Source organism: Sceloporus occidentalis, unplaced genomic scaffold (assembly GCF_023333645.1).
Source record: "Sceloporus occidentalis isolate IW3139 unplaced genomic scaffold, rSceOcc1.0.p SCAF_9, whole genome shotgun sequence".
Lineage (NCBI taxonomy): Eukaryota > Metazoa > Chordata > Lepidosauria > Squamata > Phrynosomatidae > Sceloporus > Sceloporus occidentalis.
In genome coordinates this window covers 16,271,170-16,283,322 of record NW_028316989.1, presented here as the reverse complement: position 1 = coordinate 16,283,322, position 12,153 = coordinate 16,271,170, and the positions used below count along the sequence as shown (strand labels likewise).

The window sequence follows — 12,153 nt, the reverse complement described above, 5'->3', positions numbered from 1 at the left end:
TCCCCAAAGCCCTTGAAGCTCTCTCTACCTTGCCCTCTTCTCCTGCCTTCGCCAAGCAGAGGAAGGGAAGGAGGAAGGGTGGCAAGAGAAGGAGAAGAGGAGGAGGACAAGGATAAGAAGAAAGAGAAGGACAAGAAGAGGAAGAGGAGGGGAGGACAAGGAAGAGAAGGAGAAGGAAAAGCAGGAGGAGGAGGAAGGAGGAAAAGAAGAAGGAGAAAGAGAAAGAGAAGAGGAAGAGGGGGAAGAACAAGGAAGAGAAGGAGGAGGAAGAGGAGGGAAAGAAGAAGGAGAGGAGAAGGAGAAGAGGAGAAGGAAGAGAGAAGGAGAAGGAGGAAGAGGAGAGGAGGGGGAGGGGAGGAAGAGGAAAAGAAGAAAGAGAAAAAGAAGGAGAAGAAGAAGACGAGGAGGAGGACAAGGAGGAGAGAAGGAGAAGGAGAGGAGAAGAAGGAAAAGGAAAAGGAGGAGGAGAGAAGGAGAAGAGTCTTGGTGGGTTGGGCTCCCCCCAGAGGGCTAGAAGAGGTTCCAGGACCCCCCCCCCCCCCCCATGGCCCTCAACTTCTCCTCCCATGGGGTCTCTCACTCGGTCTCTTCCCAGAGGCCGACCTCCTTCTTCATCGAGGACATCCTGCTGCACAAGCCCAAAGCCCTGCGAGAGGTGGCCCCCCTGGAGCCCTTCCCTGGGCCCTTGGCCTCCCGGGTCCCTCTGCTGGACTACGGCTACCCCTTGATGCCAGCCCCGGCCCTCCTGGCCCCTCACCCGCATCACCCCTTGCACAAGCCGGAGCACCACCACCACCACCACCACCATCCCCCCTATTTCCTCACCTCTTCGGGTAAGAAGCCTAGTCGTGCCCGGTGTCAGTGTGCCCCTGTGTGCCAGGCTGTGTTTCGTGTCCCTCTGTCTCAAGTGGGAGATATTGTCTGGGGTGTGTGTGTGTGTGTGTGTTGTTGTGAAATGCCTCAGCCATGGAGACCTAGTGGGTGACCCTGGGGCAAGTCACACTCTCTCAGCCTCCGAGGAAAGCAATAAGGAAATCTGGCCAAGGAAACCTCAGAGGCTGTAAGTCCAAAACTTATAACAACACTACGAAGAGCAACAAAATGGTGTGGACTGTTCTTTTTCCGTTTGCATTCGTTGCCAGAAGAGGAGGAAAATGTTTGTTTTTTGGGGGGGTTGCATGGGTCCTTCTTTCACTCCAATGGGCAGCAAAACCTCTTCCTATGGGAAGCAATGCCAAACAGATCCCAGATTAGCCAGAACCAGGATCCACTTTCTTTCTTTCTTTCTTTCTTTCTTTCTTTCTTTTTCATTTCTTTTCTTTAAAAAGGGAATATTTGGAGATATTGTCTTAAAACACAATGAGGGTCTTTTTAATTTGAAAAAGAGAGTATTTTTTTAAAAAAAAAGAAAGGGGGTATTCTGCCTTCCTCTTTTTCAAATCATCATCATCATCATCATCATCATCATCAATCATCATCATCAATCATCATCATTATTATTGAGAGCAGCTTGGTCTCCCAAAGGCACCAAAGCAGAGCTTAAGAAGGGCATCTCCTTCACCAGCTAAAAATGTAGAAGTTGGCACCTAGGAACCCTTTTTCCTTTAAGGTTTAGTTCCTCTCCAAACTCTTTATCCATTTTTACAGCATCCTGGATCACACTATTATTATTATTATTATTATTATTATTATTATTATTATTATACTTTATTAATACACTAAAAAGTGGACCCTTTTAGAACTGGCTCCTTAACTTAAACTAAGTTAAGGTCCTTTGGAAGCCATTCCCTAACTCTGATCTTATTGCTAAAGAATAATGGCCTCAATCCTATTGTAAAGAGAGATCTTGCAGCACCTTTGAGACTCATTGAAAGAAAAGCAATGGGCAGCTTTGCTATAGACTTCAGGGATGCTAAAGCATCGCCTTACTCCTCTAGAGTAGACCCATTGAATCAGCTTGAGCTACTCATAAACTGACTCTCCATTGGACCACTGGATAAATAGGTCTACTCTGGTTGAGAGGCTTAAAGAAGAGTCCAATGCAATGCGTAAAAATGAATTTCCAAGGTTTGCCCTTAACTGGGAAGAAAAGGAACGAATGGAGGAGAAAAGGAATAAATTCATATTTTCAGGACCAGGCAAGAATTAAAACGGTTTAATTTTCATGCCACGGTTTAATTCTATTTGTTATAAATATGTTTCAACATCAGAATTAATTTTAAATACAGATAGGGTTTATGTTTGGGTTTGGGTTCATTTCAGGAATCAAATCCAGGAATAAGAAGGCATCCATTCTCTTCCTTTGCTTTCTGATACGGAAAAATAAAATAAATCCTGACTTTTAAATAGCATAAAATAATAATAATAATAATAATAATAATAATAATAATAATAATAATAATAATATGATTTTAATCTATCCACCAAAGGATGGATCGGTTTCATAAAGGCACCACGAAATAATAAGAGCAGGGGTTGAAATGGTGCAACGCAAACGATATAGGAGCATAGCTATATACATATAGAGAGAGATACTCGGAAAGTAAATCCCATTCAGTAGGAAAACTTAAAGTTGGGAGTTGATCCAGGTTTATCGGCGCTTACTTCTGAGTAGACCCGAATCGGATCGTGCTAGGAATCCCATTGGAATGAATGGAAATCAAATTGGAATATTAATTCTAATACAAAGAAATGGAAATCAAATGAGAACCTTAGAAATAAATGGAAATCAGACCAAAGAAACGAGGCTTTTTCCCCCAACACCTTCCAGAGATTAAATATGTTTTGAAGCTAGGGATCTGTCGGACAGGAGAATCAATGGAAATCGAATTAGAATATTAGTTCTAATATAAATAAATGGAAATCAGGATATTAGAATAAATGGAGATCAGATCACAGAAGCGAGGCTATTTTCCAACCCCTTCCAGAAATGGAATGTGTTTGGATCCTTCTTGTTATGGAAACTTTTTTTGGAAGCAGAGGATGCTATCATAAAACAAGCAAATATATATATATATATAATATTGTTTTTAAAAAATCCAGAAAGGGTAAATGCTAAAAATCTAATAATCGCGGCCAGCAAAGGGATTGATAAGGCGCACTTGAACATTTCATATTATTATTATTATTATTATTATTATTATTATTATTATGGCTCCACTGAAGCATTCCTATTATTATTATTATTATTATTATTATTATTATTATTGCTCCACTGGAGCATTCCTATTATTATTATTATTATTATTATTATTATTATTATTATTATTATGGCTCCACTGAAGCATTCCTATTATTATTATTATTATTATTATTATTATGACTCCACTGGAGCATTCATATTATTATTATTATTATTATTATTATTATGGCTCCACTGAAGCATTCCTATTATTATTATTATTATTATGACTCCACTGGAGCATTCATATTATTATTATTATTATTATTATTATTATTATTATGGTTCCACTGAAGCATTCCTATTATTATTATTATTATTATTACTCCACTGGAGCATTCATAATATTATTATTATTATTATTATTATTATTATTATTATGGCTCCACTGGAGCATTCATATTATTATTATTATTATTATTATTATTATTATTATTATGGCTCCACTGGAGCATTCATATTTTTATTATTATTATTATGGCACACTGGACCATTCCTTATTATTATTATTATTATTATTAACATTTATTTATAGAGCGCTGTAAAGTTTGCACAGCGCTTGATAGAGTAAGGGTCAAATAAAATAAGGGGAAAATTGTTATACATATATATATATATATATATATATTTAAACTTCTTTTTATACCAATAACTGTGGATTATATTTTTGCACCGCTTAACATTGATAAAACACACACAGCCATTAATGCTGTAAGTCCAGATAGGCTTCCTTAGGAGTAAGCCTCGACTGAGCATAGAAGGACTTAATAGAAGGAAAAGAGGAGCTGTTTCTCTATATAGGTTTCTCTATATGGGAACCAACAGCTCCTCTTTGCCATATTATTTTATTTTATTCATTTTATTTTATAAAGTTTATTAAAGAATTTAAACACCAACAATATCAGTAGTAAAACACACAATAACCAATGTACATAAAAAGGACAGACATGACAAACATATACATAGGACATCACAGATCACATCAACATCAATGACTTCTTTATTTTATTGATTTTAAAGGGTCAAAATGCTCAAAAGAAAGTGCCTTTATTCCTATTATTCCTTTTATTCCTATTATTATTATTATTATTATTATTATTATGTGACCAAAACAACTGGCTGCAAAGAGGCATCTAAAAGCAAACTCCCTTGAAAACCAAGGGATTTGCTTCTCCTGGATGACCAGGCGCGTCCTCCTTTTCCAGGACGCGTCCTACATTCCCAGCTTCTTTTCTAATAGGAAGCCCCCCAAAAGTGTCCTCCATTTGGATTTGGATGCCCAAAAAGCATGGGTTTCCATTGCTGGGAGTGTTTGGAGTCTGGATTTGGGGTTATGTCCTACATTTTGGGATGCCTTGTCCTCCTTGGCGTTCCTGGGTCTAGCCAGGCTGCGTGTCAAGCCAGGACAGTAACAGTATCGTCTGAATCCATCCCTGACACGGGTATTCACCCAGGCTCTTACATATATATATATATATTTATACACACACAAACACAAGGGATTTGTTTCTAAAGAAAGGACTTTGGAAAGGTTTGGTCGAGCTTAGAAAAATCGAGGAAAAGGGAGATTGCATTTCTTGCAACGATCCTGGTTTAGATTCGGATTCGCTCCGGAGCATCTTAGGTACCAATCCTTCTCGAGCTTGCAACAATTATTATTATTATTATTATTATTTGCAAATCCTTTTGCAAAAAACGAACCTAAACTTGCAAAGATTTTGCAAAACAAATCCCCAAACTTGCAAAAATTCTTTTTACACAAAGAACCTAAATTCTTTTGCAAATCCTTCTGCCAAAAGAACCCAAACTTGCAAAAACTCTTTGGCACAAGAGCAACGAAGGATGCATTTATTGTGAGCCCTTTAATTTCCAGCAAGGCAGACATTCAACCGGCCAAGTTTTTCCAATGCAAGGAAGAGCTTCACCGGTTGAATGTCTGTCTGCCTTGATAGAAAATGAAGGGCATTTTATGGACACTCCAGTAAAAACCCAACATCTCGCTAGGTCCCTCCAAAGACCCTTGAAAGAAGGGTGACCTTTTTGGTCCTGGGAAGGCACAGGAGTCTGAAGAGGGAGAGTGAAGCCTTGCCCACCTTGCAAGGCTGTTGTAAGGATTGCTGAAAAGGTGGAGGTGAAATTTAACCATCCTCCAAGTGGGTCCTTAAAGGGAAACTTAGGAAAGGATGTTTGCATGTTTTATAGTGTTTCAACTTGGGCTGTTTTGGATTCGTTAGCCGCCTTGAGTCCCTGTAGCGGGATATAAATCATCATCATCATCATCATCATCATCATCATCATCATCATCATCATCCTGTTGTTGATGGTGATGATAATAATAATAGTATTCATGGTAGAATTCAAAGATGCAGCCGCTTTAGTTTGCAGAATCGGTTGCAGAGAGAGAGCTCTTGCAGCACCTTTGAGACTCACTGAAAGCAAGAAGTTGGCAACAAAGCTCCTGCTGCCAATTTCTATGATGATGATGATGATTATTATTATTATTATTATTATTATTACCATTAGCAATTATTTATAGAGCGCTGTGAAATTTGCACAGCGCTTTCTCTTTGCAATTCCTTTCTTTCACTGAGTCTCAAAGGTGCTGCAAGATCTCTCTCTGCAAATAATAATAATAATAATAATAATAATGGTAACTTTTCCTAAGTTTGGCTTGTTCTTTTCGAAGGAAGTCCAGGTCAGTGCACACTCTCTCAGCCTCTTTCTGCACAAACCTTGCCATGAGAGGGTTGCTGTGAATCCAGCTGGGAGCTTTGTTGTTGTTGTTGCTGTTGTTGTTGTTTTTTGTTGTGCGCTTCTATGTTATTTATGACTTATGGCAAAACTGGTTCAGAGAGGGGCATAACTTTTGCCTTCTTCTGAGGCTGAGAGAGTGTGACTCGACTAAAGGCACCCAATGGGTTTCCATGGGTTTGAACTCTGGTCCCCACTAAGCCCCCTAACAATCCTCGAAAGCTCAGATCCATAAAGTTAAAGAGGAAAAAGGTTGAAGGTTTTGGGTTCTAGGTCTTAACTCCAGACTTCCTTGACTTTGCAAGACCTGAGCAACAGGTCTTTCATGCAAAGGGCTGCCATGGGTGGCTTCAATGGCCCTAAACAGCCATCTGGATTTATCTGGAGCATTCAGCACTTTGGAAAGCGAATTGGTTCCAGAAGCCACCAGCCTCCTCTCCTTACTGGGAAACTGGGATTTAAAAGCCTCCCACTTCCAGCTCTGTCTTGCAAAAAGGGTGGTGGGTTTTTGGCTCTTAGGGTGCATCTACACGGTGGACTTAATGCGACGTGACACCACTTACGCAGCCCCAGCTCCATCGTATGGCAATCCTGGGATGTGTAGTTTCACCAAGGTCCAGTTTGAGACCACTTGGACTGCTATGGACAGAGAAGGCTCAATGCCTCACAAAACTACAATGCAAAGGATTCCCTAGCATTGAGCCAAAGCAATTTAATTGGTCCCAAACTGGATTATTTTTGCAATGTGGACTGGATCCTAATCCAGGACTCAAAGCACTACACCAGGCTAGCTCTCTCAAGCCTTGGTTCTTGGGTGTCTTCAAGTTGTTTATTATTATTATTATTATTATTATTATTATTATTATGTCTTTGCTTACCAGGAAAGCAAGCAAATAAAGAAAGCCTCCTTAATCTCACCGCTTGGGAGCAGCCACCAAGAAGGCCCTGTCCTTTGTCCTCCCCAAACCTGCCTCTGAAGGAGGACAGAGCAGAAAGCCTTGGTTCATCTTCATAGTTGGGTGGGTTTATTGGCCTCCAAACTGTGGATTTAAGGCCACCCCATTCATTTCCACAGGGGTTTCTTTCAGGAATACTCAGAGGTGCAGTTCCTCCCCCTGAAATAGCACCTGGGATTCCTTGGCGGTCTCCCCTCCAAGTACTAACCAGGGCTGTCCCTGATTCCTCCCCCCCCCCACCAATGACTTATGGCCACCCCATTAATTTCCAGAGGGGTTTCTTTGGCCAGGAATACTCAGAGGTAACTTGATACCTATACTCTAGGTCAAACCTATCCTTGCTTTTTCTCCCTGTTGTTCTCTCCAAAATCCCATAACTTGTAATGCTTCTCCTTACTCACTTACTTACTTACGCACCAGGGACTCTTCTACTAAAGATAGTTTTCTCTCCTAATCAGTTCTTTGGTAGAACCTAGATGTGGCAATGAAGTATAAGTTCCTTTTTTGCACCTGCCAATGTCTCCTGAAGCTCAGATCCAGTTGATTTTTGGACCCAATACCTGTAAAGTTTCCTGCTTGCTGCTGTTGATGCTGCTGCTAAAGTTGTGCCAAACTTTCCTAACCCCAGCTAACCAAGAGCATGATCAATGTCCTCCTTTCGTCCTCCAAACCCCGCAGGGCTCCCGGTGCCTGCCCTCTTCCACCAGGCCCCCCATCATCATCCTCATCATCCTCACGGAGAGCTGCCCGGGAAGCACTGCCGCCGGAGGAAGGCCCGCACCGTCTTCTCGGACTCGCAGCTCTCGGGCCTGGAGAAGCGCTTCGAGATCCAGCGCTACCTTTCCACTCCGGAGAGGGTCGAGCTGGCCTCCGCCCTCAGCCTCTCCGAGACCCAGGTAAGGGAAGACGAACCTCTCGGGTCTATCATAGGGGAAGGATGGGCAGGACACTGCAGGGGCTGCGTGGAAATGGCTCAGAGCAGGACGAGTGGGAATAGAAAGAAAGAAAGTGGCAGAGTGAAAGAAAGAGAAGAAGGTCCAGGAGGGTGAGGGTCAGGGATCTTGGGCTAGAGTAAGTGAAGGTGTGAATCAGGGTAGGGAGAAGAGAAAGAAGAAAGGAGGAGAGGAGGAGGAGGAGGAGGAGGAAGAAGAAAGGGGAAGGAAGAAGAAAGAAAGAAGAAGTAAGGAGGAGGAGGAAGAATAAGAAGGAAGAAGGAAGGAAGAAGAAGGAAGAAGAAAGAAGAAGGAAGAAGAAGGAAGGAGGAGAAGGAAGAAGAAGGGAGGAGGAGAAAGAAGGATGGGGAAGAAGAAAGAAGAAGAAGAGAGAGGAGGGGCAGGGTAAAAGAAAGAGAAGAAGGTCCAGGAGGGTGAGGGTCAGGGATCCTAGGCTAGAGTAAGTGAAGGTGTGAATCAGGGTAGGGAGAAGAGAAAGAAGAAAGGAGGAGAGGAGGAGGAGGAGGAGGAAGAAAGGGGAAGGAAGAAGAAAGAAAGAAGAAGTAAGGAGGAGGAGGAAGAATAAGAAGGAAGAAGGAAGGAAGAAGAAGGAAGAAGAAGGAAGAAGAAAAAGGAGAAGAAGGAAGAAGAAGGAAGGAGGAGGAGGAGGGGGAAGAAGAAAGAAGAAGAAAGAGAGAGAGGGGCAGGGTAAAAGAAAGAGAAGAAGGTCCAGGAGGGTGAGGGTCAGGGCTCGAAGGCTAGAGTAAGTGAAGGTGTGAATCAGGGTAAGGAGAAGAGAAAGACAAAAGGAGGAGGGAGAAGAAGGAAGAAGGAGAGAAGGAAGAAGAAAGAAGAAGAAGAAGAAGGAAGGAGGAGGAGGAAGAAGAAGGAAGAAGAAGAAGAAAAGGAGGAGGAGGTGAAGAAGAAGGAAGAAGGAGAAGGAAGAGGAAGAAGAAGAAGGAAGAAGAAAAGAGGAGGAGGAGGAGGAGGAGGAGAAGAAGAAGAAACAAAGAAGTGGAATCCGAAAGGGAAGAAAGAGTGAGGTCTTGAAACAGAGGTGACCAACGTAAAGTGGAAGATAAAAGGGAGGGAAGGTAAGTAAAATGATAAGGAAAAAGAAGATAGTGGCAAGTAAAACGAAAGAAGAGACCTAGGAGAGCATGGATTAGGGTGCCTTAGCATGTGGTGCGTTTGGTGATATGGTTGATCGTTGTGGTATGTTTTATGTTTTCAATAAAAAATATTATTATTAATAATAATAATGATAATGATAGTAAACCCTGGCAGGCTTTCCTCCTAAAGCGCATCCGCACTCACTCGGGACCCCGCTTTAATAAAGAGATGGCCAGGGTTAGGGGGAACAACCCGATTTCGGAGGGGAAGGAGTGTTGGTCTCAGTGCCAATACAAATTTAAGCATCATCTTCATCATCATTCTCAAAAGGAATAGGTTCGACTGTCCTGGCCAGGATGGAGCGACAGCACTGAAAGCGGGGTCAAACTGCATCATTTCTATCGTGTAGAAATGTATAGACCCCCAATTCCCTGCGGGTCGCAAGGAGGAGGCCTCTGGAGACTAGAGTTCAAATCCTTGCAGGGCCATAAACACCCACCAGGGGACCTTAGGCGAGTCACACTCTCTCAGCCTCCCTTGGCAAAGGCAAACCTTGCCAAGAAAACGCCTTCATAGGCTCGGCAACAAGTGTGGCTTGGGACTGATAGGACACCTTTGTGACCTCTGTCCCTCTCCTCCTGGAAAAGGTCCTGACCAACTGGTTTTATTTCATGTAAACAGTTTTGTTTCACTTAAGTGAAATAAAACCAAGTTGGTCAAGACCTTTTTCCAGGAGGAGAGGGAAAGAAGTCACAAAAGCGTCATATTAATCCCATATATATATATATATATATATCCTACCTATATATATGATTTATATAACTATATCTATATCTATATATCCCAAATATATAGATATATGTGTGTGTGTCGCATATATATATATAACTAAATCCTAAATATATATGTGTGTATATATATATATATATATATGTATCCCATACATATATTTTAATCAGTCCAATATATATGTGTGTGTGTGTGTATATCCCAAAAATATGTGTGTGTGTGTGTGTATCCCATATATATATATATTAATCAGTCCTGTATATATACATCCCATATATATATATATATATATAGCCCGTGCGTGGGGCTTCTGATATATATATATATATATATATATATATATATATATATATATAGTGTATATATATATATATATATATATATGTGGTATATATATATATATATATATATGGTCTGTCTATCTATCTATCTATCTATCTATCTATCTATCTATCTATCTATCATCTCTCTCTCTCTTTAGGGTGCCTAATCCAATCTTTATCCCCAACCAGAGTAGACTGATCAGTACATCTATGTACGGGTTTCTCTCTCTATTTCCTCAATGGCCAGAGCTTCTCCATCCCCTGGACCCAACGTTTTCCATGTCCTGGCATTTAGAATCATAGAATCCTAGAGCTGATCTATCGGTGTTGCTGCTTCCCTTCTGGATGATGCCATGCTGTTGTTGTCCATCATTGCTGGGGAGCATCCCTTTGGGCTCCGATCCTGCCCTGGGGGACACGTGTCGACTCCCTTCCGACGTGGCTGTTTTGTCGTCCCTTGCACAGGTGAAGACGTGGTTCCAGAACCGGCGGATGAAGCACAAGAAACAGCTTCGCAAGAGCCAGGAGGAGCCCAAAGGCCTCGGAGGAGGAGGAGGAGGCGAGGAAGGGGCGGAATCGGGGCCAGGCAGCGAGCTGGAGATGGGGGCCTCCGAGAAACCCCCCTCTGCCTCCTCCTCCTCCTCCTCTTCTTCTTCATCCTCCTCCTCCTCCTCTTCATCCTCTTCTTGCAAAAGGGGTCCCTCGACCTCAGCTTTCCTCCTGGAGGAGACCGAAGACGAAGTGGATGTCATCGAAGGGGCAGAACTCTGTGGGGGACCCCAGCACCTCGTCTAGGACCCCTCCCCTCTTTTAATGTCCTCCCCGGACTCTTCCCTTCCTCCCTGTGCCACCCCCCCCCCCCCAAGGATCCCAAAATTCGGGGACTGGGTCTTGTTTTAGGAATGATCCATGAACAAAAATATTGTCAAATCCCCCCTTCCATCCATTTGCAGGAAAAGACACCCCCCCCCCAAAAGGGCTGTCTAGGTTTGACCAAGCATGTCCTTTAGGGTTGTGTGAATGGCTGACACGGATCTGGCCTCAGGACCTGAGTTAGACAATAGGAGCAGGGAAAGGGATCGAAGCCAAGCATCCAAACTGCAGAATTAAAGTCTTGTGACCCTTTTGCTTTTTTACCTGGCATGGCTCAATATTAAGGGAGTCTGGGATCTGTAGTTTGGTTGAGCTACTGTGATGGCTGATGCTGCAAGACATCCCAGGATCCCAGAGGATGGAGCCCTGGCAAGTTAAAGCGGAATCAGACTGGGTCAATTCTGCAGTGTAGACCTTTGCATGTTGGAGTCTAGCAGGGCCCAGTCCATGGCTTACTCCCAAAATAAGTTGAGAGAGAGAGAGAGCTTGACAAGTCAATGGTGAAGGACAGGCCACGATCCAGGGAGACTTTGCTCAAAGCACTTTGGATGGCACCCAGTTGTGTCCCAACACTCCCTCCTGTTTATCTTCACAACAACCCTGCAAGGTAGGCTGGGCTGAGACAACAAAAATGTCCTGAGATCACTCAGATCCAATATATACCCTGAAGAAGTGATGAAGTTGGACTCCATCCTATGGAAGCCTGAGATTTGTAGTTTGTGGTGGCCCCATGCCTCTGTGACAGAGAAGGGTAAATATGTCACAAAACTACACATCCCCAGGACTCCAAAGCAGTGAGCCATGGCAGTGAAAGCGGTGTCAAACTGCATTAATTCTGCAGTGCAGATGCAGCCCCAGTGGAGTTCAGGACTCATCCTGAACTGGCTTCTGCCAAGTACCAGTTTACTCTCTTAAGCATATATTGAAATATCAGGCATTGTGAGAAATGTCCTTTTAAAAGGCTTATCTCTAAATGGATCCTGATCCACATTCATTCCAGGCTGTTCTTTGGAATCTTGTTTGTAATATAAATCAAAGAGCTCCCCTCCTTCCTGCCCCAGAGCCTAGGAAACTGGAGTTTTGCTGTGCTACAAAGATCACTATAGATATTTTATTTTATTTCAGAAATATACTGTTGGCATGTATTGCTATTAAGATGTAAAGCAGCAAAGCCAGGCTTTGTCTGAAAAACAACAAAACAAAACACTGGAAGCAGCCAGGAAAAAAGCAACATA

General features: G+C 42.5%; 2 protein-coding genes across 2 annotated transcripts; both read left to right on the top strand.

The window, feature by feature from the left end:
* Nucleotides 1-544: 544 nt before the first annotated feature.
* On the top strand, nucleotides 545-10,840 carry LOC149306980 (brain-specific homeobox protein homolog). The gene is made up of 3 exons (XM_089539141.1): nucleotides 545-833; nucleotides 7,567-7,784; nucleotides 10,511-10,840. Exons 1-3 carry the CDS (start codon nucleotides 545-547, stop codon nucleotides 10,838-10,840), a joined length of 837 nt encoding a protein of 278 aa, XP_089395267.1.
* Nucleotides 7,857-10,239, top strand: LOC149306981 (uncharacterized). Its single transcript, XM_089538162.1, has 5 exons — nucleotides 7,857-7,875; nucleotides 7,986-8,244; nucleotides 8,311-8,547; nucleotides 8,633-8,736; nucleotides 10,235-10,239. Exons 1-5 carry the CDS (start codon nucleotides 7,857-7,859, stop codon nucleotides 10,237-10,239), a joined length of 624 nt encoding a protein of 207 aa, XP_089394288.1.
* Nucleotides 10,841-12,153: the final 1,313 nt, after the last annotated feature.